The sequence below is a fragment of the Equus przewalskii genome, chromosome 5 (genome assembly GCF_037783145.1).
Source record: "Equus przewalskii isolate Varuska chromosome 5, EquPr2, whole genome shotgun sequence".
In the NCBI taxonomy this organism is placed as follows: Eukaryota; Metazoa; Chordata; class Mammalia; order Perissodactyla; family Equidae; genus Equus; species Equus przewalskii.
Window position 1 is genome coordinate 4,856,270 of NC_091835.1, and position 27,688 is coordinate 4,883,957.

The following is a 27,688-nucleotide window of genomic DNA, read 5'->3' on the forward strand; positions in this document are numbered from 1 at the left end:
TTCAAAACCTTTTTCCAAAACATTGTAATATTGAATCAAATATTACACTTAACACACACACAGCTGGCAGTTTGCAGCCTCTGGATTAGAAGAAGGCAAGATGAAATGACAGAGCTCATCCCAGGTTCAGGGCTGGTCTCCACTCTCTATGTGGAAGCATGACTGAGAGTAGGAACATGGTTATGGACTTAATCCTTAAATTGTCCTTTGTCTGATTGCCACATGACAAATATTAACTACCACTATCATCTAGCTGGGGAAACAGAATGTAGACATGAGAGGATAACTAACTCCAAAAGGTTAGCTGTGCTAAGTGTCAATGAGTGCTACCTCAATGGTTGCTACAGGAATCAAAAGGACACTTGGATAGTTTGGCCTGATAGAAGGTTTTAGATAGCATATTTCCTAAAGTCTGATCTCAGTTATTTGGCCCCAGTTCTTATGAGTATAATCAAATATCTTCATTCCTGTAGTAGACGTGGTTGTGGCCTACCTTATAGCCAAGCCCATGGCTGAGTTCTTGCTAATAGAACCTTGATTCTGCCCAGGAATCTGTATCTGTGTGTTTAGGGGAAGCTGGGCTCCTCCCCAATTCTGGGAAAAAATCTTGTTTGGTATAAACCAATCATGGCAATTCCATTTCCCTCCCCAGTGACTGGTTGCAGAATTGGTCCAACAACACAGTTCTGACCATTGAGATGGGAAGGCAGTTCTGCTGGCATAACTTATGAGGGAGTTTAGGGAGTTTCTTTGCTCTTATAAAGGCACAGACACTCTTCCAGATGTGGAAGACTGCTGTGCAGTGTCTGGAGCTGTGGCAGCCATTTTATGTCCGTGCTGGGGCAAGCATGAAAACAAGAACCAACATGCTGAAAGTGGCATGGCCAAAAGATAGCATGAACCAGTGTCAGTGGTGATATTAGCTGCTAAAAGTTAAACATGGGAACACTACAAAAGGTGATGTGTGCTTGGTTCAAGAACCATAAGGAAGGAAATCTGCAAACTTTTATAGCACTGTTTTTAATCAGACCTTTTAGCACCAAAGCCAGATTAGTTGGAAGAGCAACATGAAAAGTGAGAAAGAAGAGAACAGATGAGCACAGTGAAGTGCCCAGGGAGCAGTTAAGAGCAGAACCTGATACTGAACTGAATCTCAAGTTCATGTGCCCATGCACAGTAAGCCAATCACTGAGACACTGGTACTTGGAGATGGAGAAAGGTTTATTCCAATTGGCCAAAATGAGAAGGAGTGAGGATAGGTTCTCTCAAATCCACCTTAACAAAAGAAGAAAGCAGAGGGGTTTATAGAGCTAAGGGGCGTGAGAGGAGGAGTTTAGGAGAAATCTGTGTTTCTTTCACTCCAGATAAGCCCTTGGGCAATCAGACTTATGGGTGTCAATGGGGGCTAGTTATCTGGTGATTGTAACTTCCTTAAAGGCGTTCCTTTTCTTTTGCAAAACAAGCTCCTAAATCCTTGTGACCCTTGAGTCACCTCTCAGGTTAAATAAGAAAACAGCAAATTAACAAGATTAACTTCTTTTCACCTCTGTCTGTGCTGGGAACAAGGTTAAAAGGTAATTACGTTCTTTTTTTCTTAAAGATTGGCACCTGAGATAACAGCTGTTGCCAATTTTCTTCTTTCTTGCTTCTTCTTCCTGAAGGCCCCCAGTACATAGTTGTAGGTCCTTCTGGTTGTGCTATGTGGGGTGCAGCCTCAGCACGGCCTCACAAGCCCTCCTAGGTCTGTGCCCAGGATCTGAACTGGCGAAACCCGGGGCTGCTGAAGCAGAGTGCACAACTTAACCACTGAGCCACAGGGCTGGCCCTGGGTAATTATGTTCTTATTGAATATCTACAATAACCCTCTGGTGCCTGGCTTCAAACTGACTGCAGAGATTCCAGGCAATAATAATGCAGAGAAGAGCAGGAAGACACCAAGCATGGCAGCACAGGAAAGGGGCAAGCTACACCACCTTCAGGCCCTGAGGGCATCACCAAGAGCTCACCAGTCCAGCCAGCCCAGCAATCTGGAGAGTGTTCACCAAAAAGAGGATGATCTCTTAAAGAAAAATTTCAATAACTGCCTAGAGAACCGCAAATGGTCACACTGAAACCCTGCTACACAGTAAGAATGCTGGGGACTTTCAGTGAATGGGCAGGTTAATTTCCACTCATTTAGTAACAAGCTTTATTCTATCAACTCAAACTCTGAAATAAGTGAGATTGTAGGGGCTAAAGGAGGCATGTGCCTCCTTTATGATCAGACAGTGGGGGTAAAACAATAGAGTGTACAAGTGGATGAACAAAGCAAAGGAATGAAGCCAAGAAGCAGCAGAAAAAGCTGCACTCATCTTAAGAGGATGATGAGATTGTTATGCAATTTAACTAGAATAATTTAATTAGAAAAAAACTTTTATCAATAAAATATGACTTCATTGAAGTATGACCAGAAAAGAAAAAGCTAGTTGAACTATGAAAATTATAATCAAGTAAAGTTAATAAGAAATACTCTGTTGGAAACACAATTTGAGAACCTTGACTATATTTTTTATATGTAATTCTCAGTAAAAAAAGTACAGATTAATTCTCTCTCCTTGTTTATTGGTAAATGAACACGTAAATTATTTTTTATTAGCAGATGTATTATGTCTCACTAATATGTATTTTTCTGAAGGTGCTGATAGTGTTTGAAAAGTCCAACACAGCTTTGAGAAGCTATATGTATTTAGGGGGAAACTCAGCAAATTGTAACTGCTGAACAAGTTTCCAAATTCAAAGATAAATTTAATACCATTAATAATTAATACTACTTCACAGGTTGAAATGCAATCTATTTTAAGGACTACTTTATAAAAATTCCACCCTACCAGGGGCCAGTGAATTACATTTTTAGGGAATTTGACCAGTACAATGTAGCTACTTGCCTAAATACCAATGCTGCTGGTGTCTCATAAAATACGGTCATATACATGTATAAATATTTTTACCATGTAAAAAAATATATGTGTATTCCTGGATATATATTATCCTATTGTCTACCTTAGTGATTCTCAAATGTTTTTTTCAGCTTTAACAGATGTAATGGATGATGTTCACATTACCATGGTCATACAGATTTTGCTGAAATAAACAAAGAAATAGCTGAGACATAAGAATTTTTAAATAGTCCCATGGATGTAATACAGAGTTAAGATTCACATTCTTTTTTATACTTTCTTTATCCTTACTTTCTTCCTTATTATAAATTTCCTTATTTGGTAAAATTTTTAAAAAATAATTCAGGATGCAACTTACAAGGATTTAAATGATTTATGTCCTCAGATATTATCAATACATTAATAATAGTTGCATTTCAAGGACAAGGCATTGAGTCGTGTACAGTTTCCACCTAGCTAATGAATTGAAACTCAACTCTTTTCTCCCATACCAGAAGACAGGTGATAGAGATAGCCTTGAGTCTACCTTAATTTTTAACAAAAGGTAACTCATTTATAAATTTTGGTACTCTTGCTAGTAACAAATGACCCATACCTGGTTCACAAACCTTTTCATCACAGACATATAAGTGTAGCTTGCTGTCATTTTTGAGAACAGCTAGCCTACTAAATGCAAACTAATATGTGTTTGCAAAGAAAAAATTCAACTTCATATGTTTGTGCCTTCAGTGAAAAAAAAAAATGTGCTCAGCATAGTAATTCTGAATCTTTATAGAACATGCATTTGGAGAGCAGGGCCAGTAAATATTAATAATTTTTATTATTTTCTACCTCCCGAAGTCATTGCATTCATTCTACCTATGGATCAGAGTTTAATGAAAACATGAAATGTTATTATAGAAAAAACTGCATAAGAAAATTTATTCATCATGCAGATCCTATGCAGATTTTTAAAAATCTCATTATGACCTTAATATGGAATTTCTAATGTTTCTTGTGCCTGGTGATACACGATGGTGGGGGAGGGGCAGCAGGGAAGAAGTGGCTTAAAGGACTCAGGAGTCTGAGTTGATAGCAAAGCTCAACGTGAGTCAACAGTGGCAGGAGGCAATCAAAAACTCTCACATATTCTTTATTAGAAATGCAATATTCAGAGTGAGTTCTCTTCCCTGTCCCTCAGACTATGCCTGGATTAATATGTGCTGTTTGAACCTTACCTTCTTGAATGGGATATGGACAAACAGGAGAGAATTCAGAGAAGAGTGACAGATGGGTTTGAAATCCTGTCATAAAAGAATTGCTTGAGGACATTATGCTAAGTGAGATAAGCCAGTCACAAAAAGACAAAGATTGTATGATTCCACTTATATGAGGTCTTTAGAGTGGTCAAATTCATTGAGACAGGAGCTCAGGGGAGGGAGGAATGGGGAGTTGTCATCTAATGGGTATAGAGTTTGAGTTTTGCAAGATGAAAAGAATTCTGGAGATTGGTTGCACAAAAATGTGAATGTACCTGACACTATTGAACTATTCACTTAAAAATGGTTAAGATGGTAAATTCTCTGTTATGTGTATTTTACCATAACTAAAAATTTAAAATCTGCTAAAACAACTAAGGTTGTTTAATCAGGAAAAGAGAAAGATTCGTGTGGCAGAAGATAGAAGAAAGAGGGCCAATCTATTAATGATGAGTCACTACATGGAAAGTAAGTCAACTTATTCTTGTGACCTTAAGAAAATGCCAGCACCAACTAGTATTAGCTATTGGGCTACAAATTGTAGCTCAACACAAATAAGAATAACTCAACTGTCAGAATGTAAGACAGAAAGATAGAATAAATGATTGATATCTATGGTCCATATTAGTTACTCTGGAATAATTCATGCCCCAAGAACCAGTTAGTAGCAAGGAACTAGTTGGCAGCTGTGATATAATATGAGAAAGCTGCAGGATACAAGATTGATACACAGAAGTCAGTCATATTTCTATACAGTAACAATAAAAAGTCAGAAAATGAAGGGCTGGCCTGGTGGCTCAGCAGTTAAGTTTGCGCACTCCACTTTGGCAGCCGGGGCTTGGCCTGTTCGGATCCTGGGTGTGGACCTATTCACCGCTTATCAAACCATGCTGTGGTAGGCGTCCCACATATAAAGTAGAGGAAGATGGTCATGGATGTTAGCTCAGGGCCAGTCTTCCTCAGCAAAAAGAGGAGGACTGGTGGCAGATGTTAGCTCAGGGCTAATCTTCCTCAAAAAAAAAGTCAGAAAATGAGGTCAAGAAAACAATTCCATTTACAGTAGCATCGAAAGGAATAAAATACTTAGAAATAAATATAGCAAAAGATGTGTAAGGCTTATACACTAAAGAAAACCACAAAACATCATTGAAATAAGTGAAAGAAGAACTAAAGAAATGAAAGACATATCCCACGTTCACAAATTGGAAGACTTAACATTGTTAAGATGGCAACACTCCCCAAACTGATCTACAGACTCAACGCAATCTCCACCAAGACGCCAGCTGCTGTTTTTTGCGTAGACAAGCTGATCCTAAAATTCATATGAAAATGAAAGAGACATGGACATAGAACAACTAAAGCCATCTTGAAAAAGAACAAAGTTGGAGATCACACTTTCCAATTTCAAAACTTACTACAACCCTACAGTAATCGAGACAGTGTGGTACTGGCATAAGACTAGTTTTATAGATTTAAGAAATAGAATGGAGAGTCCAGGAGTAAACCTTTACATTTGTGATTGATTGATTTTTGACAAGTGTGCCAACAATTCAATGGAGAAAGAATAATCTTTCCAACAAATGGTATTGGGACAACTGGATATCCACATGCAAAAGAACGAAGCAGGATACCCACCTGACACCAAATATGAAAATTAACTCAAAATGGATCAGCAACCTAAATGTAAGAGCAAAAACAATAAAAGTCTTAAAAGGTAACAGGAATAAATTTTCATAACCTTGGATTAGACAATGGTTTCTTAGATATGACACTAAAAGCACAAGTGACGGAAGAAAAAATAGATAAATCAGACATCATCAAAGTTAAAAAAGTTTTCTTTCAAAAGACACCATCAAGAAAGTGAAAAAACTCACAGAATGGGAGAAAATATTTGCAAATCATATACTTGATAAGGGATTTGTATCTAGAACACATAAAGAACTCTTACAACTCTTACAACGGGCTGCCAAAGTGGAGTCTTACAACTTACAACTCAATAATAAAAAGACAACTAATTAAAAAAATGAGCAAAAGATACAAATAGGCATTTCTCCAAGGACAGTATAGAAATAGCCAATAAGCACGTGAAAAATGTTCGATATCATTTGTCATCACAGAACTGCAAATTAAAATCAAAATGAGATGCCGCCTCATACCCACTAGAATGTCTAGGATCAAAAAGTCAGATAATAACAAGTGTTGTGGAGGATGTGATGAAATCAGAGCCCTCAGATACTGCTGTTGGCAATGTAAAATGGTGCAACCGCTGTGGGAAACAGTCTGGCAGTTCCTAAAATGATTAAAAATAGAGCTACCACATGACCAACAATTCCACTCCTGGATGTATACCAAAGAGAAATGAAAACACATGTCCACACAAAAACTTGCACACAAATGTTTATAACAACATGATTCATAATAGCCAAATATCCATTTATTGATGAATGGGTAAACAAAATGTGGTATCTCCATACAATGAAAGTTATTCAGCAGTAAAAAGGAATGAAGTGCTGATCAACGCTACAGTACGGGTGAACCTTGAAAACGTTATGCCAAGTGAAAGAAACCAGTCACAAAAGGCCGTATATTGTATGACTCTATTTATATGAAATGATCAGAGTAGGCAAATCCATAGAAACAGAAAGTAGATTAGTGTTTGCCAGGGGCAGGCGGTAGGGCTAAATGAGGAATGATTGCTGATGAGTATGAAGTTTCTTTCTAGGGTGATGAAAATGTTTTCAAATTAGATGGTGGTGCTAATGGTTGCATACCTCTGGATATGCTAAAACCCAGTGAATCATATACTTTAAAAGGGTAAATTTTATGGTATGTGAATTATATGTCAATAAATCTGTTATTTTAAAAAGTAGTCCACACCGTGAGCATAAAAACACAATTCAAATGAAGAAAATAAATTTTCAGTCTTATATGTAAATATTTCTATTTTCATAAAAATGTATGTTTCTTTGTATCAACCATTGATTATATTAGTCACACTAATGTTAAAATATCTAAGTTTCGACTTAATTTTAATTGGACTTACTCGTTTTCTGCTTGGAACTCTCAGTAGTGCTCTGATAACCAAAGAAACAAAGATAAAAGAATCGACTTTCTCTGGTGTAGTCTTTGGCCAATTACATCTTCACAAACAAACACCAGAATATCACCCAAGGCCAGCTTTAAGGTTTCCTTAATTGTCCGTGCATGTAAATGAGCATGTATGCAGGCACAATGTTTCTTTCATTGAAACCATTAAATAAGTGCCAGGCCAAAAAGCAAACAAGAAAACCAAGAATCATGTTTAACACATCACCGATAGAGAAGATATCTATCAACATTGACTATATTTTCATTATGTTTAAGTCCAAGATGAAGGACTTGCTTAGCAGGTGAACCAAATCAAATTAGGCATGGCTCCTTGTAACAACGATAAAGAAATCCAAAATAGAAGTAGTTTATACAAGACCCAAGTTCATCTCTCTCCCATAGAAGAAATGCCAAGTTTGGCAGCCCTGGGCTGGTAGGGGCTCTCCACAGTGTCATTAGGGAACCAGACTCTTTCCAGCTTCCCACTCCATGATATCTGCATGTGATCCTTGGCCAGCAAATAAATCCATCCACTTCCAACAGTAAAATGAAAGGACACCAGAAAGACTCATCCAACACTTCTTGTGACCGATCATTGGCACCTAATCCCACAACTAACGGCAACGTAGTCTTTTAGTTAGGCTAAAAGATTATAAATCTATACTAAGGAAAGAGAGGAGAACGATTAAGAGGAGGCAACAACTCTTTTAGAAATAGAAATCTATGCCATGAAGAATATATGCAACAATGATCAAAACTGCTGTCAGCCCAAGTCTAACTAAACAATGAGCACAGGCAGTTTCAGTTTTCTTCTATGTGCTGACGGTAATTATTCTGCAGCCATTTTAAAAACATGTTTTTCCAAAGCTGTGTACTAGATCAAAAAGTCATGTTCTATGTATACAATGAATTGTTTTGAATCATTAAGCAGTGAGGAAAGATATTTAGAAAAAGCAAGCAATCATCTCAGTAATGGCAGAACCTGAAACAGCTTTTAGGATGCCATGACAATTTCTCACCAAACGTGGAGACTTTTCCCCCTGCTGTGAATTGAAGGTGGCTGTCAATTCTTCAATCCCTCCTTCCCATGAGATGCGGACTCTGTTTCCCCTCCCTTGCACGTACGCTGGCCCTATGCTACGCTTCAATCGAGAGAATGCAGCACAAGTGATGCTATGCAACTTCTGAGGCCAAGCCTCAAGAGATTTGCACTGTCTTCCCTCCTGCTTGAAATACTTACTCTTTTGGAACCCAGCTGGCATATTCTTAGAGGTCTAAGCCAAGTCTACGTGGAGAGGCCAAGTGGAGAAGAACCAAGACACAAGGGAGTTAGGTAGCCAACACCAACTATCAGTCATGTGAATGACACACGTTGAATGACCCAATCCAGTGAAATCTACAAATGTCTGCAGCCCCAGCTGATACTATGTAAAGCAGAACCATCAGGTGAGTCCATTCAAGCCATGGGTTCATGAAGTATGACATATTTTTTAATCCGCTTTGTTTTGTCATATAGTAATATATAACCAACACACACACCCTCCCATGGGAGATCGGTAATTAAGTACAATTCATTTTCATCTGACTTAGACTTAAAATATTCATTGTCTTTTTAAAATGATTCTCAGTCTTCTCAAATCATCAAGAAAAACGCATTTCTCCTCATGAATCAAAAACGATGTCTTCTCTTTAAATCCGTACTGCCTTGACTAGTAGGTCTGGTCATCATGTAAATATTTATTCAAGAAATGATGCTTTTCAAATGATGTACATTCATACTGGCAAAAGTAAACGGGTTGTAAAGAATGAAGACTTTCTGATAAGCAGTGTAAAAATCTCAATACAAGACTTACTCCTTTGGAAATCATTCTGAGCATTTTAAGGAGAATGACATTTACAGATGGAATGCTTTTATTCAATAAAAAACAACCCCGCCCCCACATGAAAAGGAAGGAAAATCACTTTTGGTAATCTTAGTCATATTGAATTGACCTTTGATTTTTGACTACTTTTCAGAACATATTTCCTGTACTGTTACGCAGAGTTTTGCAAGTTTATAAGTTCAGAACCAAATTTTGATTTTACATCTCTTTACTACACTGTAAAGAACAAAACTTCAGACGACAGACATTTTTTAGATCCCTCTCATGTGACTGCTCTGTGGATTTAATAGTCTATGCCAGTAAAGTCTCCCTTTCTAATTCTTGAAGGTGATACTGAATCTATGCGTGACTGAGAATTCAATGTAAAGATTAATCTTGATTGCAATTTATGATTCTCCCATACCACTGAGAGTATATAATTATGAATAGCTCAAGAAAATATTCTTTATATTCTGTTAGGTTAAAAAAATTATGAGGCTTAGGAATAAAACGTTTTTATCCAAGAATATCTCCTTTATTTAACAATGTAAAGAACCTCTTTCAAGAAATAACTCACTACCTTGAAATCATATGAAGGAAGGATAATAAATAATCTGAATTATTATCAGAACTACATACTAGCTGTATCTTGGTGTACAACCAAAGTATTCCATCTATGATTTTAATAGATTGTAAGGCATTTATTAAAGATATCATTGGTTTTATTTATATTGGATTACACAGCATCTATAAAATATTTCAAATTTAGATAGGTAGATTGTTAATATTCTGACAATAATATTATAATTATTGCCAATCTGAATCTTGGAACTGGAGAGCTTCTGGAGTTGCTACCATCTCTAAAATATCAGACCTATTTGATGTCAAAAACTCTTCTTATTTCTCCTGACAGCCAAAACTTTGTCTGCTGTTCAAGTACATCTATCAGCTATTTTTTCTTACCCTTGATAGAATAAGCCCTGAATTTAGAAAGGCTAGTATGGTGTCCAAAGCTTCCTAAATTATAATTCCTTGTATCTATGGAGGACCTAACAATTTACACACACATTTATTACTGATGTGCCAAGCAACCCATAGGATAGTCAAAGATTATTATTTTTTGATATTGGTCAAGAAAATGAAGGTCTGAAACGCTCTTCTGTCAACAGGTAGTAAATGGCCCAATGGAAATCAATCCAGAATGGACTCCTGGTCTAATGCGCTTGCTGCTGTACCATGCTGATTCAGATCACACAATACACTCTAACTTGAAGAACTGATAGCAGAACCTACAACTGCTGACATATAAAAGGAAACTGTAAATTGATTTTATGTTGTATTAGAAACTGCAGAATATTGCAAAGGACAGAGACATAAAGTGTGGTTGCTGCCTAAAAGAGCCGTTGCGGAAATAGCACCTCAGAAGAACATATACTTCCTTCCCGTGTGTCTTCTGCTTCACATCCGCTTAGTGTACTCAGAAAAAAATAGCATTTTTACCATCACTTCCTCTGCAGAACCAATATTGCTACAGGAGAGCAAAATGCATGCTATTCTGCCTCATGAATCCAAAATGTTGCTGAGTAAATCCTAATTTCAGAGTCACAATTGTTGGCAATGATATAAAGCCAAAAGAACCTTTCTTTATTAAAATTTAAAAAAAAATAATAATGGTTTCCATGCTATGTTCTCAATATATAAAATAAAAACAAATATTTGGCAAAAGGTTATATTTGAACCCTGTTTCAGAAATACTTGACTTTGTTCTGATAGAGACAGAAATGTTCAATATCTAAAGTCGGGGATGTGAGAGTGTGCTCTGATATAAGATAGCAGTCACAGATCTTATTATCAGGAGATGGTGATTTAATAAATTTTTGACTTTTATGTGGTATAAATATGTAGCAAAGCTCCAAGAAATTGAGCAACATTGTACTGGCCCAATCGTGCCTGGCAGTGATTTGAAATTAGGTAAAGCAGAATCCTTCAAGCCACAGAGAGCACATCTACATAAATATCAGGAGCTTCTCCATGATTACATCAGCTCTTATCTTTAGAATGGCAAAAACCCAGCAGCTGAAGCCAGAAAACTCCATCAATGCCACAATGAAATTGGCTCGACTCATAAGTGCAGGACGCAAATATGCTTATCTTCCTCCAAGGGCGATGATGACTCTTAAACCTGCAACATTATAGGCTCAGTTCTGGATTTTTGGTAAAATCCAATGACAGCCAGCACTTAAATATTTCTCCAAATATTTTTATGTTCCTTTTTCACTAGATCGGACAAATTTTGCCTCTCTTCTGCATTCTCTTGTTACTAGTACATTTTGCCTAATAATTAGTAAGAATCTTCTCTGAAATGGCCTATCTTCTGAAAGGGTAGAAATGAATTTGATCAGATCAGAGGCAAAAGAAATGTATACAGGCAGTGTCCTCTCTCAAACGCGGGCATATTAAAATCACATTACCTTCATATTTTAAAGCAGATGGGGGAAAAATCAGTTACCCTTTTTAGCCAGGCCATTTCCCAGCATTATAAGAAATTCACCATTTAGCAGTGAACCTGGATATCATTTTTCATGGATTATATTTCTGTTTCATTCATATTGCTTTGGAACTCTTGAAGATTCTTTTATTTAATCCATAAATTATATGGCTAAAATCTGTATTTACCTGTTGTTTATCATTTTAGTGATTAAATATTGCCAGTTTAAACTTTTTCAGTGATACTCACTAACATTAAAATTACCCTGTTCTATAGGTGCACTTTCCTTGTTTTATCTCAGCCTTAGAAATGTTCTTGGCATAACTGTATCTGCGTATCCTCAGATGAACTCAAGCTTTGTCAAAAGAAATGACACCAAAGTGCTATCTAAGTATAATCTGATCATGCACCCAACGTTAAATTAACCTTTGATTATATAATTGTTTGAACAAAGGAACCCAGGCATTGAAAGTCTTTATTCTCCATTAGAGATCAATAAGGAGAATGAAATCAACCACAAGTCATCCACTGGATCGTCTTGGTAAGGAGACCTCCGATGCGAAAGGCTCACTCCAGCAAACAATCCATTGTGCAGTAGGCTCCATGACAAATGGGCTCCTTATGATGGCCATAATGCTCCAAGCCAACCACGTACAGTCCATCATCAGAGACCATCTCTTGTCTTTTAAAGCAAAGACGATGCTATCAGTCCATTATCTATTAAGTGAATGTTTCGTGGTTTGAGTTTCCTTTTCCCCTCGGAATGGAGATAGGTTGAAAGATCCACATTCATTAGTGTCTGGACTACACTCATTTATGGGAAGGTTGGCCAAGGACAGAGGATGAGGGGGCGGCTAATTAATCCCTGTGGAGTTCAAGCCCAATACAGAGGCTTTGTCATCATACTGCCTAACCAATTAAGGTAACTTCTTAAGACCTGAATGTGACCATTTTTAAATATATATTTGCATGTCATTCTTTTGCAACAGTCAAGCTCATTTTTTCTGTCTTACTATTTTAATGCATGGAGCAGGAACATCTTCTCATTCCCTCTCCAACTTCGTCCCTCTGGCTTCCACTACTGCTGCAGCTGCTGTTTAGGTTCGCTACTGGCTATAGCTACTGCCACTCCACTTCTTCCCTAGTTTGATGATAGTCTGTTCTTTCTGCTGTTGCCTCTGGCAGATAATACACACGTGTAATCACCATATATAAACACACATACACTAGCTAGCTCCATCTTCCTCGCTAACAGTTCCATTTTTTGTTGCTGAGAGTCGACACTTTGCGGGTGGGCAGATCATGTGACTTTCTGGTTAAGGAGACATAGGAATCAGCTCTGGGGGGGTGGCTAACAGAGCTGGTGGGCTCTTCTGCCACCTCCTTCCAATCTAAAATGCAGATGAGATGGTCAGAGCTACAGTGAACACGTTATAACAATGCTGCAAAGTAGAGAATGGGCCCCACTGTACCAGCCTTGGACCACTTGGTTCTAGACTTCATGTTACATAAGAGAAAAATAATTTCCTACCTGGTTTGGGCTGCTGCCTTTCAGATCCATGGGACGGATCTACTCCTGACTGAGACAGGTCCCACGTAGTCATTATTTTCTTTATACCAAGCACTTCATACGTTCTCATGTAATCTTCATGACCCTTTAGGACATTACTGTCCCCATTTTACAGATGAGGAGACTGAGTGTCAGGCACAAAATTACCTGCCACAATCATTCAAGTTAACTTTTATAGTTTAAAGTTAGCCCATTACTAACCACTATAGCATGTTGCCTCTTTCACACTGCTTTTCAAAGTTCTCTTTAGAATTGTTGCTTCAGTGAGTTCAGGGGCTGATTCTTTGCACCAAAGACTCTCCTGGAGCCACGTCTGGGTTCAGAGATACTACGGAAGACTGAGGTAGTGGTTAATAGTTCAGGCTCTTGAGTCAGAACATCTGGGCTCAACTCTCAGCAGGACTAAAACAAGCTGTGTGACTTTGGTCAAGTTACTTAAACTCTCAGGGCCTGTTTGCTCATCTTTAAAATGGGACAAAAATAGTACTTAGGAAATAAAGGCTGTTGTGAGAATTATTTAATACATATATAACAATGAAAACAGTCTGATCATGGTAGGCATATGACAACAAAGCATTCACTGCTGTGATTACTATGTAGTCTGGCTTTAAGAAGCTTAGAAAAATTAGGTCACAGTTTCTTTAATAAGAGACAAAGACCATTGACTTTGACCAGTAACTGGAAATGAAGATTTTGGTAATGTTTTGATAGCTACACTAAATAAATGTTGAAATAAAACACAAATTGGAAACAATGGGGAGAAAAGAAAAAAGAAAAGTAATAATTTATAAGGCAAATTTTTAAAAAGTAGTGTCCCATTCATTGAAGTGGATGAATTTCTGATAGCTTTATAAAAGTAGACAATTCCAAGAATCCTGTGGAACATTTTTTCCTCTTGGATGAAAAAGCCAGAAACTCAGTGGAGAGTGTTGAAGTTCAGATTTTTTGAGACTGAATGCCACTGACCAGTCAATGAGGGGCAGGAGAATAATGGTATGGAGGGAATGGAAGTCTAGCAGAGAAGAAAAAGAAGGTAAGCCACAGACAATGCCATCAGTCTTCTGTTCCAGATGTAGGACAGGGATGGAGGCAGAGACCTTCTATGAAGGAAGAACTTATTAAAAACTTCTGGCAACAGAAGTGGCAAGAAGAAAACACCCAAGTATACAATAGAGAAAAGAGGAAAAGCTACGAGTCAAGAGGGAAAAGCTGAGCTCCAGTTCTGCAGCCTTTGAGCTTACTTAACATTTTAAACGAAACGACTGAAGCCGTGTGCTATTTTTAGTGATCCTGGCTTTCACCTACAAACGGAAATGATTTATAAAGGAACGAAATTTTGGAAATGGTTCAAAACAAGAGAAAGAAATGGCTCAGATCAAGATTTTTAATCCACAATTTCCTGACACACTGCACACACTGACGATTCTAGTAGGGACGATCCCATGGAGGAAATGTTCAACTTTTAAATTCCTCTTGCTGGTTACATGGATTCCTTTCCTCCAAAAATTATTACATATTTAAGATATTCCCCAGAGGTAACCACCTGGACATATTTCTCTGGATTATTTACTATGCAAAGCAGGCCCTGAGGTTTACTGCCCCTGACTCCTCCAATTACAGGTATATTGAGAGTTGAATGATTATATTTTCTTCCAGATGAAATGCCACAAAACCACAACCCTATCCTTCAGTGAAGAGGCCTAGCCAATTCTTAACAAATCAGAGTGTAACATAAAAAGACATAAAGCCATTGCTTATACATATTTTTAATTTATTCTTTCTTCCTCTTTCCTCAACCACGGTAAGAGGAGATTAATAGGCTTTCTACTTGATAGTCCAGTCTCAAAAATATCATTTGGAAAAGAAACGGTTGACTAAGTCCTGTGAGCAAGTTGCTCCAAGCCCCAGACAACTAATCTGCCTTAGCTCGTCAAACGTTACTCTCAAAGGGCCAGATTACACCCTTTTAAACCAGGGTATGCCCAATTATTTCCAAATGGCAGAAACAATTCAAAGCCTCAAATGTTGTATTAACTATATATAAAAGGTAAGAATTTCTGGTTTTCAGAAGAATGAGTACAGATATTTAAGGTATTCTTCCATTGCGTGCCCCTTTCTCTGCCTGAAAACCACATTACGTAACCCGATGTAACCCTCAACACAATGCATGGTAGGGGAAAATGACTTCGTAAATGGGAGGAGGGTCAAAACGATGTGCTTGCAGAGGGGACACAGACAAGAAGGAAGAAGCTGACTCACCCCTCAAAACCCTACTCTGAGGGGAAACAACTGCCACTTGAGAAGTATTTACCAAAACAAAGTCAGGGGTGATGGCAGAAAGAAAATATTTTCCCATAAAATATTTAGGTTGTACTCTTTCTCCTGAAGCTACTGAAGGATATACTCCATTAAAATATAGGTGTAAGGCAGAAAACGGATTCCAAGAAAGAAGAGAAGCAAAGGGGTTTCCCGGACCTGGGAGGGAGGGGAAGTCGCAGGACGAAAGCTATGCAGCAGATGTGACGGTCAAATGGTCCACACTGGAGTGGGATGCAGGGGCTGCGGGAGGGCTGTTTCTAGCAAAGACTGAAGCTGGTCTACTGCCCAAACAGGTTTGTCTCAAAGGAAAATTATATTGTGAGCCCTTTTCCAGAGACATCAGAAAGTAGTGAAAGATGTAGACATAAGTTCTAAAGCTTAGACATTTTAAACTAATAAAAATTCAAGGGAAACAAAAAGGTTTACAAAAAGGGAAATGCAATCATTGCAAAACACTTGGAAGAACAGGGGTATTTCCATAGTCATCGGTGTGAAAACCCTCAAAAGAGATTTAAATTCCCTCCTGGGAAGATGGGGAGAGGAAAGAAGGACGCTCAGAGTGCCAAAATGATCATCTACCACGGTAGGAAATCAACAGATGTCTATGATGGATGAATCCACAGAATGCAGTACACAGGCTTACTTCCATAGAAGGCGAATTCCAAAGTCAACTGCTTATTGAAAGAGTACAAAGTGAGGGTTTTGAGTCGACATCGAGAGAGGGGTGAATGAGACTCATGCTTTTTAGTCCAAATCCTTTAGCACTATTTGACTTTTTAAGCTACATACACAAAGGTTTTTCTATGAAATGGAAATTTTTTAAATGCCAACAATCCATTTAAAAAAACCTTTCTTACATTAACAAAAACCTCCTTTCTAATGACTACATCTGAATTCATAGAAAACCAGCATGAATATTAAAAAGATGCATTTTCTAAAAAGGTAGATGAAATAAATCTGGAAAGCTTTAACTACTGTTTAAATTATCTTGAGATTAAATTTGCCAACATAGAAAATGTAACACTGAAAGCAAAAAATTCATTTCCCATTTGTGCCTTCAGCAAGCTGGATTTCCTATTTCTGCCTTGGCTTCCTAATTAAAGAAAAAAACTCTCCAATAAAATATTGATAGAATGTCCTTCTCTTTTGCCAGAGAGTAGAAGTATCACTCAAGGGGAATCAAAAAATGCTTAGTGACTATCATGGGGATATGAACTTATCTGGTCCTAAGAATGAGTCCTAGATACCTTTTCAAAAAATACCTACGTCCAGAGCAAATACTGGTTGGTTCTTCTGCCAAGTGAGTCATGTGTGGCAAGATAGACTTCTGGAAGTCTGTCCTGACACAGAAATGCCCACTAGTGTGCAGGTCTCTACAAGGGCATTCTTCCTGCACACGTGACATGGGCCGGCCCGGCCAACAACAATACCTGTGCAACCATCCGCTTCCTCGTTAGGCTCTCCTGCCAGGGCTTCAGCCCTGTGAGGGCCTTGGCCATGTCTCACTCACCTCACTTGCTCCCAGAAAACAAGAGAGTGATATCCAGTACTTTCCCAGTAAATAGCCCATGAATCAATGTACAAATCAGTGAATCAATATCAGACTCTTGTTAACCTCCTTTTAAAATGTAAAACCAGATACATATTTTTTAAAAGGATAAAATGCATAGGTGTAATTGCTAGTGACTCTTTGCAGAGCACTTTAAATAAGAGGATACTTCCAGAAAAAGTCAATTGCCTGCTCTTTGTGCTTCTGCCACATATCTGCAGCCAAAGAAAGGTCAATAGAAAAAACATCTTCAGATTTCGTTTATTTTTCAGAATGTATTAATTCCCTTTTAAAATAAATTAAATGTCATATTTATCAATCATTACTTCCACAGCCCAGAAAAATAATCCAAATTTACCACGAGGTGTCAGAACTTCAGCAGTCATAGAAAAAGGAAATGATTATTACAATGAGAATGGCGATGACTTCAAGGCACATGCATACCCAGGGCTGTGCGTTTCATATCACCCTCACCCCCACCAAAATTCCACATCCCTTAACTTTAGAGATGTGAGTCTTGGGGGATCAGATATATTACACACACACACTTTTTGCATTGCAGTGGGTGTCTCATCAACTCATGAAAATTATAGCAATCAATTAAAGCTCATTTTCTAATTTTTATATTTTAAGCATAACTATAGGTCTTAATTTAAATGTATAAGGTGTGCACTGCATTTTGTAGAGATGGTAATGACAGATGGTGACTTAGTTTGACATTTTAAAGAAAATCTCCCGCTTCCCCTAGGAGTAAAATCTACTATGAAAATGTTTATGCAGCTTTATCTATAATGGAAATAATCCAAATACTCAATAGCAGGGATTTGGTTAAATAAATTACAATACATCTTGTTGATAGGCTGCTATACAACTGTTGCAAAATATCTACAAGAATATTTAATTATATGGGAAAATATGAGAAGTAAAGTTACATTCAGAGTTTCATTCCTTAGTTACAAAACCTATGTGTGTGTGCTAGAACAGAAAAAAAGACAAGAATGTTAATAGTTGTTATTCTGGGTTATGGATTAACTCAATATTTCCAAGGCCCAAGTAAATGAATAAAATGGAAGGGAGTAAGACAGTAATGCGTGGTGGGACTGTGAACTGAATACATGCCCTTTCAATAACACTCAGTACGTTTTTTTAACACTGCGAAGGCCAAAAAAACTATTTTTCAGTTTATGATCTCTGCATTTGGGGACTATTTTCTTCCTCATGTTTTCGTCCTTTGACAATTTGCTACAGTGATTATGTAATACTTTTGAATACTTTTGTAAGCAGAGTTATCTGAAAACTCGAAGGTAGCCACAGTGGTAACATTCAGAAAGAGACCTATAGATTTCATCAATGGCAGAATATTTTGGTAATATTATTTTAGCCCCAGGCAAAGGGGTAGTGATTTCAACAAATTTATAGTATTAATAATGAAAATATAAGAGTCTCACAAATTATGAACTAAAGGTAGAAAAGATCAACTCCTTTCTTTAGAGATGTGTAAGGTAAGGTTATCCCAAGGTCATACAGCAGAAGGCCTGAGGTGGCAAGGGGGCTTGTGACACAATGCTGACAGAAGTTTGGCCAGTGCTTTCTAAGGTGCGTTTCTTAAGTGTGGAGGCCACGGAGTCCTGGTATCCAAAGGAAATGCATTTAGAGGATGAAAGATACGCAAAATCTTAGCTGTATGGGCAGCAGAGGCTATCCAGATGGGGGCACTTCACTCACAGATGGGGAGAGAAGTCAGAGGTGAGAAATTAGCCCGATAGCTGGGTCCTGGTTGTTGTTAAGGTTAATACCAGTAGAGTGAAGACAAGAGGACAGCCAGCAGTCAAGCTGGAGCTGGGTACAACAGCCAGGACTATTCAGGACTGAGATGAGCTGTGCTACCAAAAGCTACCTTCTAATGAGCTGCTTTCTTAGACACATCTCTGGTGCATCCTGCTCACAGAGGTGCTGGAAGGTGAGCGTGTGTCTCTGAGGTGCTCAGAGCTGTCACACATCCTTACATCCTGGTGAGAGGGACAGTATTTCCCTACTTTATAACTGTAGACACACGTTAGTAAAAAGATGGGAAACACACCCAGGTCCAACTGACTTCCCAGCCTGTGCAGGGCCGTGCCCGTGCTTGTCCTTACTCCAGTCTGCAAGCCTGACTGGAGGCTCACTTGGCCTCGGAGGAGCCTGCACAGGGCGCCTCCTCAGGGCTGGGTGTTAGTCAGTAACCCTGTAAGCTGCTTTCCCACGTCTCCCACATGGCCATTCGGAGAGAAACTTCCAGGTATCAAAAGGTGCACTCTGTGCCTTAGAAAGCTACACAAATAATCAACAATCTCTAATTCATAAGAGAGCAGGCAGGTAAGGAGCCAAACATAATACCTATTGGTCAACTGAAAAAAAAAATTAGAACTGCTCAGTTTTCATTTACTAGGTGCTTCGATGTGCATATCTTTGAAAAGGGTTGACTTACAAAGACATACATTAAGTTCACAATTTGTAGTTCAGTCCATCTTCAAACAAAACACTGGCTTACAGTAATTCAATCAAAGAAGCATTATTTCCTCCCATTTTAACGTGCTCTGGTTAGAGAATATAGCAGACATTTGTGACTATGATGAGGTCCACGAACCATTAGAACACAACTGACTCTGCTCCAACCGGTGGAGGCAACAACAGCTAATGCGTAATGTGGCCCCCGCCCAGCCGCATCTTCTCATCCCCACGGGAAACATCAAACCTCCCAAACAGTCTTCATCTATGCAGAGGTCATTTAATTGCCAAGTTCACAAAGCAGACAAAAGAAATCAGGGCAGCTGAAATAAACAGAGAATCTGATCTACAAAAATGTAAGTATCTAACTCTTAGGTAAATCACTAAAACCTTCACACATTGTTTATCGATCCTTTCAGTCATAATTCTAATATACTTCCTATGGTTTCCATTCCTCAGCAAGTCAAAAGAAAAAAATTAGATAGGGGAAAGTATTAATGGAAATAAGTAGCTACAAAGTAGCAGCTGTCAAGGGAAACAGGTAAAAAACTACAAAACGCAGGTGGAACCCGATCTAGAAAACAGCCACGTGTAATACTGTGGATATGCTACCGCCCCTCTGACTAACAGAACCACAAAGGAATCACTGTGTGATGAGGAACGCTCTGAATGATGATTCCAAACCAACAAGGTTACATTGCATTCAGAAAAATTTATTTAAGGTAATAAAGTATCTAATATACTTTAGAAATATTTCTATCCAAAATTAATTAAAAAGCATTAGTGTTCAAAAAGATAAGCCTTTGTCAGCTGAAAGATGTCCTCACAAGTCTTGTGAAGTCTTATTCTTTAACAGCGCAGAATAAGTCACTTCTATAGAGGAAGCACAAAGAACTTTAATGATTTATGGTAAACAGAAAGGAAGCTTAGATCTATGACAGAAAAATGAAGATAATTACAAGTTTACCTATACAGAAAGTACAAGTTTCAAGAGTTTAACATCAATCAACTGCCGTCAAAACAAATATTTAAAGAAACCCAAAATAAAACTGCTTAACTGTGGGGGAGAAAATAGGACAGAGGGAGAGGGCGTACACGAAGAAAATGAAGGAAGGACAGCAAGCAGCAGCCCCCAGACATGTTTTTACCAACAGAGATTCTGATGAGAGGCACAGACACAAACCCGCCTAGGGACGCAACCACTGAGGCAACAGAAAAGTGACTGAAAGTCAGTCATAAATCAAAAGCGACAACCCGAATCCCGGAGAGTCTTCAATTATTTAGTCCAGACATTATCAACCCATCCGACTTGTCTGGGGCTACGGTGTTCATCACTCTCCCTTAGAACGACACGTGGGACACACACACCACTGGCTGGAGAGAGGGAGTCGAGCCAGTTCACCCCTGAAGGTCGAGGTCAGCAGTATATTATCCTGTTCATATGATATATTTCTTGATATGAAAAGTAACATGTCAAAGAAGGAATTAAAGTAAAATTTATTTTGAAATAATCAACAGATCTCAAATTTCCAAATAAATGGATCTTAAAATGTTCACTAACTTCAGACTCTCAGGCTTCTAATGCAGTGGTTATCAGACTGTTTTTGGCCCACGAGGGACCAAACTGGCCGGTCTCACAGTGTCTCCCTTCCCATGGTTTTAACATTATGAGTACATTCAATTTCCAGGAAGACCTCTTAAAGAATTCTGCCTCTAAAAAAAGGTCTTAAAATGATCTAACCTATAATCTAGCTCGTTGATTCACAAATGAGAACACTCAGACCAGAGTAACCTCCCAGCCCCGCCTGCTCCTCAGCCTTGACTGTCCTGTAGCATGAGGAATCCCTTGCCATTCCTCCCTCTAGACTTATTGTCAGGGCCTTTCGTGTCATCTGGACACAACCTGTTCTAAATCAAGCAATCCCCAACTTCTGCCTCCAGAGCAATCTAAAATGAAAAAAAACTTTACGAAAGAAGAAATTAAGGCCTTCAAAATAATTATTTTTGCAGTACGTAGCAAGGCCTACCGGAAGAAGACTGCTTCCTAATTCAGCTCATTAACATTTGACAGACAATCTGCTGGTCTAGTGAGACTTTCTACAAAATGTCGATACTAAAATGTGTTAGCAAACATGCTCTAAGTATATATACATATATTGTAGATAAGGTTATAAACCGATAGTTAACAATAAGCAAGTGTATATAATAAAAATATGTACCATGAGCCCCATGTTGGTCTTCACCACCAAAGAACAATAATATTAAGGTTCAAAACATGATTTCCTGATGAATAGACAAGATAAAAATAAGGAATAAAAACGGAGAAACAGACATTCAAGTAAATTATAATAAACTAAATAATCGCAATGTGAGATGAAGACAATTGTAGATAAAAGAATAGTTTAACATCTGTGGTGGCACATTTAGACCAGGTACACTATTTTCATTACAATAAAGCCAGAATAATTATTTGACAATATTTTTTGTTTACTAAAAGATGGGAAGTGTTTTTGCTGGTGGCAAGGGTGGATTTTTTTTCATCAAAGAACATTAAAAGGCTGAGACAGTAATGATACCACTTGTATATTTAACCAACAGTTCTGATACCCTCTCATTAATCTTTGATAGCTGATAATTTGAATAGAAAGACATGATGAATCAAAACATATGTCAGTTTTAAAAAGAAAAATCCTTGAAAGCAATCCCAGCATCTAAATGGTTAACACAGAATGATTTCCTAATCTGGCATAAAATTCCTTTCTAATTTAAGTGGGGAAAAATAAGAATGAGTCTACCTATCTGTAAAAATATGAATGATCAACACAGTGCAATGGCTGGGTTCTCACACTGTGTAAGTTCAATGTGAAATGTTCGTCCGGTGTAGTATTCAGTTGTCAAGAGGGAGCAACTCAAACGACATCACGCAATCTATAAACCAGCTGGAAGGAGCCATCCAGACTTTGCCCTGCCGAACCTTCTCTGGGCGATGATTAGACAAATCCTCATAGATGATATACTGCGTGCAGAGGCGCTGATCAGAATCGGGTTTGGCATGGTACGCGACTGTATTGATGGTCTGAGTCACGTCACTGTCTGGCTTGGGCTTTCTGCTGAGGATCTGGCCCCCAGCTGCAGTCACAAGCTTAATAAGGTTGTCCTTTGGATGGTGTTTGAAGGTTCCCCCAAAATAGAAGTAGCATCCATCAAACAGCTTTGGCAACTGAAATAACAAGAAAAAGCTTGTTAGAAGCAGACCAAAATATTTGAAAACACTGCATATGAATGAGGGAAATAAAAATAATAATCATAAGCAGTTAAGAAGCTATTTAATGAGGTGCTGGAACAAGCTGTCTTTCAAGTGAACTACTTGGGTCAAGAAAAACACTGATCCAGGGGCTGGTCCGGTGGGGTGCTGGTTAAGTTTGCACGCTCTACTTCAGTAGCCTGGGGTTCGTGGGTTACACACCCGGCATGGGCCTACATACCACTGGTCAAGCCAGGCGGTGGCAGCATCCCACATATAAAATAGAGGAAGACTGGCAACAGATGTTAGCTGAGGGCCAATCTTCCTCACCACAAACAAACAAATAAATAAATAAAAATACTTATGCAAATAAAGGCTTCCTATTTACAATTTTTTCCCTAAAACTGAGTCACCATCTTGGGTCCTTTCCACTCTCCTCAGATTTTAGGTGTGCTTTGTGTGTGTGTGTTGTGTGTGTGTGTGCATGTAGCAAATGAAAACTGTACATCAAGCTTCTTTTATCAGAATATTTATTCACATTTGGTATGACTTAAAGCCCTAAGAATTCCTAGCGTATCTGACATCTGCTTCAGGGAGACCAAGCTCAACTTTATTAAATTATAAGAGCAACAACTTTTCCATGGACTTTTATCCAGTTTTGCCCATCCCTATTCAGGTCCCTTATATTACCAACCTAAGGTCTCCAGGGCAGCCACGTGGGAACGTGGCCTCCAGAGTTCTAGAAATGTATTCCTTGAGACACAATGCATTATGAAGCCAGGGTTAGGGATCCAGTTAGCTATGAAACACACTTCTGTGTGCTTTATTTTAAAAAAAGTTTCACAGTTCCCTTCTATGAAAATTCTTCTTCGTCATTTCCCATCTACCTATATATCAACAGGCTAATGGAGTGTTATCCATTAAACCTGCAGTATGTGGCAATAAAGACATATGGTGACTAAATCCGAGCAGCAGCTCTAAGTTTTCTTTCAAGTTACTTCCTGTATCTGAGACTTACCGCAGATTCTGAAAGGTTTATGGGAATGTTCAAGATGCCAAAAATCCATTAACAGTACGAAATTATTACCTTCTGGATTTTACTGCTCATCGTGACCCCCTCTCAGAATCAAGTGCTTGAAATAAGCACAATTAAAATTTTAATCAGTCACCTGTACTTGTTGAAAGGGTAGGAGTTCTTCTTGATGGTGATAACAATATTAAGTTATAACAAGAACAATGAAAGTAGCATCAAAAGGAAAATACCAGCTGTTCTCTGTTGAGCCTGCCTCTCTGTGGTCCTTCAGGAATTTCATACTTTTCTTCCTGTTCGTATTCTTTTCTTTGTAGACATACTTTCACCCCTGGCAGAAAACAAGGATAAAAGCAAAATAAATAGCAAGTGAGCATTATTTCTTTCTCACTGAAATTAAGCAATTAACCTAAGTGATTTTTCTTCTTCATGGTTGTTTTAAGTATTGCTCTGAAACAGAGAAAGAAACCTTACTTATGCCAAAACAAAATGTAATAAAACTGGTTTTCCATACAAAGAAAATCTAAGAAATGTTTCCTTTAGAGGACTGAGCAACGAATAAGATTGAACACTAATTTTAGTTTCCTTCCTGAAAAACCAAAGTCAATACACTATTTCATAGACAAGAATAAAAATCTAAATTTTTATTTACAGCAATTACCAAAATTAAGGTGAACACAAAGTCCCTGGTTTAGTTCAGCCACGACGATCTGACCTTGAGCGCTGACCATCTGCACTGCTCGTTTTGGTGGCCATATGTTCAACCTCCCGTCAGAAAATGAGGGATCTGACCTTAAGGGAAGTGTGTTGGTCCTCAGCACCTGGCTCAGCTGGCCACACAAGAGGGCTCTACAGAACTTGTTAAAATAAACAATAAGCAGAGCTTGGGTCATGTTTGGGATTTGACAGGTGCATACTGAAGTTGCCAGTCTAGAGATGACGTGGTTGAGTTTTACAGCAAACAGAACATTCTTCCTCTGGCTTGCATAAGTGTGTTCACAATTCCAGATTAAAAAGCAAGAGCAACAGAGAGCCCGGCCTGGCACTGTCTAGAGTCATTCTACTCACTAGCTCCTGGTTGGTTAAGCCCTAAGTGGGGCCATTAGCTGACAGCCAGCACTAACTTTCTGGCTAAGCTCTAGAAATGACGTGGCCTCAGGAAAGCCCAAGATCACTCATAGATGGTAGGACACAGTCAGCTTAATCTGGAGGCCGCATGTTGAGATACTGCCTGTCACCATCAAGGGAGGGAATTCACGGCACATATATATTTATCTATGCATATCTATCATGCTCTTGTTTTGATGGTATAGAACTAACCTAGATTTGGGATTTGGGGTCAAATGACTTAGCTATCCCAATTACTTGCTTTCGGAAAATTATTTAAACTCTTTGAGTTTCAGCTGCCTTGCCTATGGAAAAAAAAAGAACAAGGAAAATAACAATACCATCTATTTCACAGGGTTGCTGTGGATAAAATGCAAAAATGTTCTGGAAAGCGGATACTATGATAAATTATTTTCATATAAAAACAAACCCTTTACACAATTTGCTATCTGTCTTTAAGATTATTATGCTCAATAACCTCAATTTGATCGTTGAGGGAACTCCAGGAGGGTGGGAACCCTACATCAGTCATGCTTGCATCCTCCAGCACTTAACACACTCTCCCATGGAGCTGGAGCTTAATAGCTGAGGTTACTGCCAAAGTCAGGACAGTAACTCAGGGCTTCTACTCACTGTCTGGTGTTGTTAATATAAAGGAAAAAAGTCTTTATAAAATTCACTAAAGATGTAAATGTTAAAGAATTCTATCTGCACTAATTGAAAAAAAATTACATAGCACTTACAAGAGTTCAGAGCAACAGTCCAAATTCTTAACTATTTTAAACTAGTTTTGATAAAGTACTTTATCGCTTGCTATCTAATGGCTTGAAACTTCACCAGAAAGATTTTATGGTGCATAAACATGTACTTTCAGTTGAGAATTAGACATATATGCTGGAAATATACTGCTGGAACAGTATTTTGAAAAACTCTTGAAAACTGCAGTGATAAAATTCCATGTAGCTGATCCTTACTTAATTCAACAGTGCAATGACTCCAAAGCAAGACAAGAACCACTGCTGGGCCTGTAATCTGGGCCTGCAAAGTTCACCCCTTCTGACTGAAGGGGACCCAGAACCAACAGTTAATCTGATACAGCTACCAGAACAGTCCCAGGATTTCATCTGATATACAATTAAATTCATTTGTGTATGATAAAAAAAAGGCCTCCTGAACTATAAAAATTATCAAGAGAGCAGGAACCATCACTGGAAAAGACAAAGAAATTCAAGCCTCTCCAAAAGTTTCTATCTAATGGTCCACTTCAGACTGATCAAGACTTCATTACCATTTTTAAACTTTTGTAACCATGTGCCCACTAGGACCCAGTTCGAACTGACCCCATCTCTTATCAACAGAGTGACTGAGTTGTTTTTCAGAAAATTTGCAGTCACGTAGCTAGAGCATATGCAGAAGAAGGAATCTTGACCTGAAATGACACCGAAACCAAAGATTCTGCCCCCCACAGAACTAAAGGACCAGAATATGACCGGAACTTGAAAGTCGGACTCTCATCAGAGGCGAGGGGTCCGTTGTCTAGGAAGATCCGGTGTAAGCCCCTTCCACACCTCAGCAGAAAAGTTTAAAACCTTACTAGAAACGTATAAAACACTCCAATCAAAACCGGCCTGGCCAGTGCTTCCATGTCCCAGCCTGCTTCCTCACCCTCTTAAATTTCACCCTAAATCCTGGATCAGGGAGACAGATCTGAGAGCTTATGTCTCCTGTCTCCTTGCAAATCGATCTCACAATAAAGCCTTTTCTTTTCTCAAAAGATGATGCTGTAATAATTGGCTTTTCATGCAAAGAAGGTAGGAGAACCTCATCTTTGTGAAGTACCACGTTCTCTCTAAAACCCTAAACTGACATCATAATATTTCATCTCTGTCTACGTGAGTTAATCTGCAGAACTGGGAGGAAGAGAGGAGACAGAATTGAAACAAATGGTATCTTTTGAGAAAAAAAGTGTTTGAATCCTATTTATTAGGCATATTCTACTTATTCCAAAGTAATCCAATGGCTAACCTTTTGAAGAAATAAATGTGAGAACAGATCTGATTGTCAGAAAGATATTAAAAAAGAAAATTATTCTTTCACATTTCATATTTAGTTCAAATATGGTAAAAGCAAGAATAACTGTTTTCTTGAATAAAACTATCTAAATGCAAAGTTGATTCTGAAAACAATGTAAGACCAGTATAAATATAAAAAAACTGGCAATCAAATATTCTGGAAGTATTAGTGATTCAGATGTTTTAATGAAGTGGGATTCAAAAATATGAGTAATGTGAGAAATAATGCACAACCAATTTTAGTTCCTATTTCTGGAACTATTAAAAAATATTCCGGAAATATTAAAAAAAATTGAACATCATTCAGAAAATATGAAACATTAAGATGTTGTTTTATTGTTACTTTTCTGGGCACAAATGAACAGAATGTGAATAGAATTTACTTACCAAAAACCATTAAGTATATTATGTTGACTGTGTATAAGTTTATTCTTCTTACTCCTGTAAATCCTCTAAAAACAAACTCTCTTCTCACAAATTTTCATTAGTGGAGAACCACCCTAATTTTATAAATGCTATATTACCAAATATTCATCTTATGAGCAGAACGTATCATTATAATCTGAATGTGTAAACACTAGCCAGTGCTAGAAACCTTAATTTTCCATAATTTAAAATAAAATACTCATAATCTCAAGGCTTAACCAAAGCACTCTGGAAGGAATATACTTTTAAAAAAGCAGAAAACCAATGTTAAAA

General features: G+C 38.1%; 1 protein-coding gene across 1 annotated transcript in view; it reads right to left on the bottom strand.

Annotated features, from left to right (window-relative positions):
* Nucleotides 1–20,228: 20,228 nt before the first annotated feature.
* BARD1 (BRCA1 associated RING domain 1) overlaps nucleotides 20,229–27,688 on the bottom strand; it is a 79,877-nt gene continuing 72,417 nt past the window's right edge. Inside the window, exons 10-11 of the mRNA XM_070618232.1 lie at nucleotides 24,044–24,141; nucleotides 20,229–22,756 (exon numbers count right to left, since the gene is read on the bottom strand). Coding sequence (XP_070474333.1) covers nucleotides 22,424–22,756; nucleotides 24,044–24,141 — 431 coding nt within the window. The 3' untranslated portion in view covers nucleotides 20,229–22,423. The remainder of the gene's footprint in view (nucleotides 22,757–24,043; nucleotides 24,142–27,688) is intronic.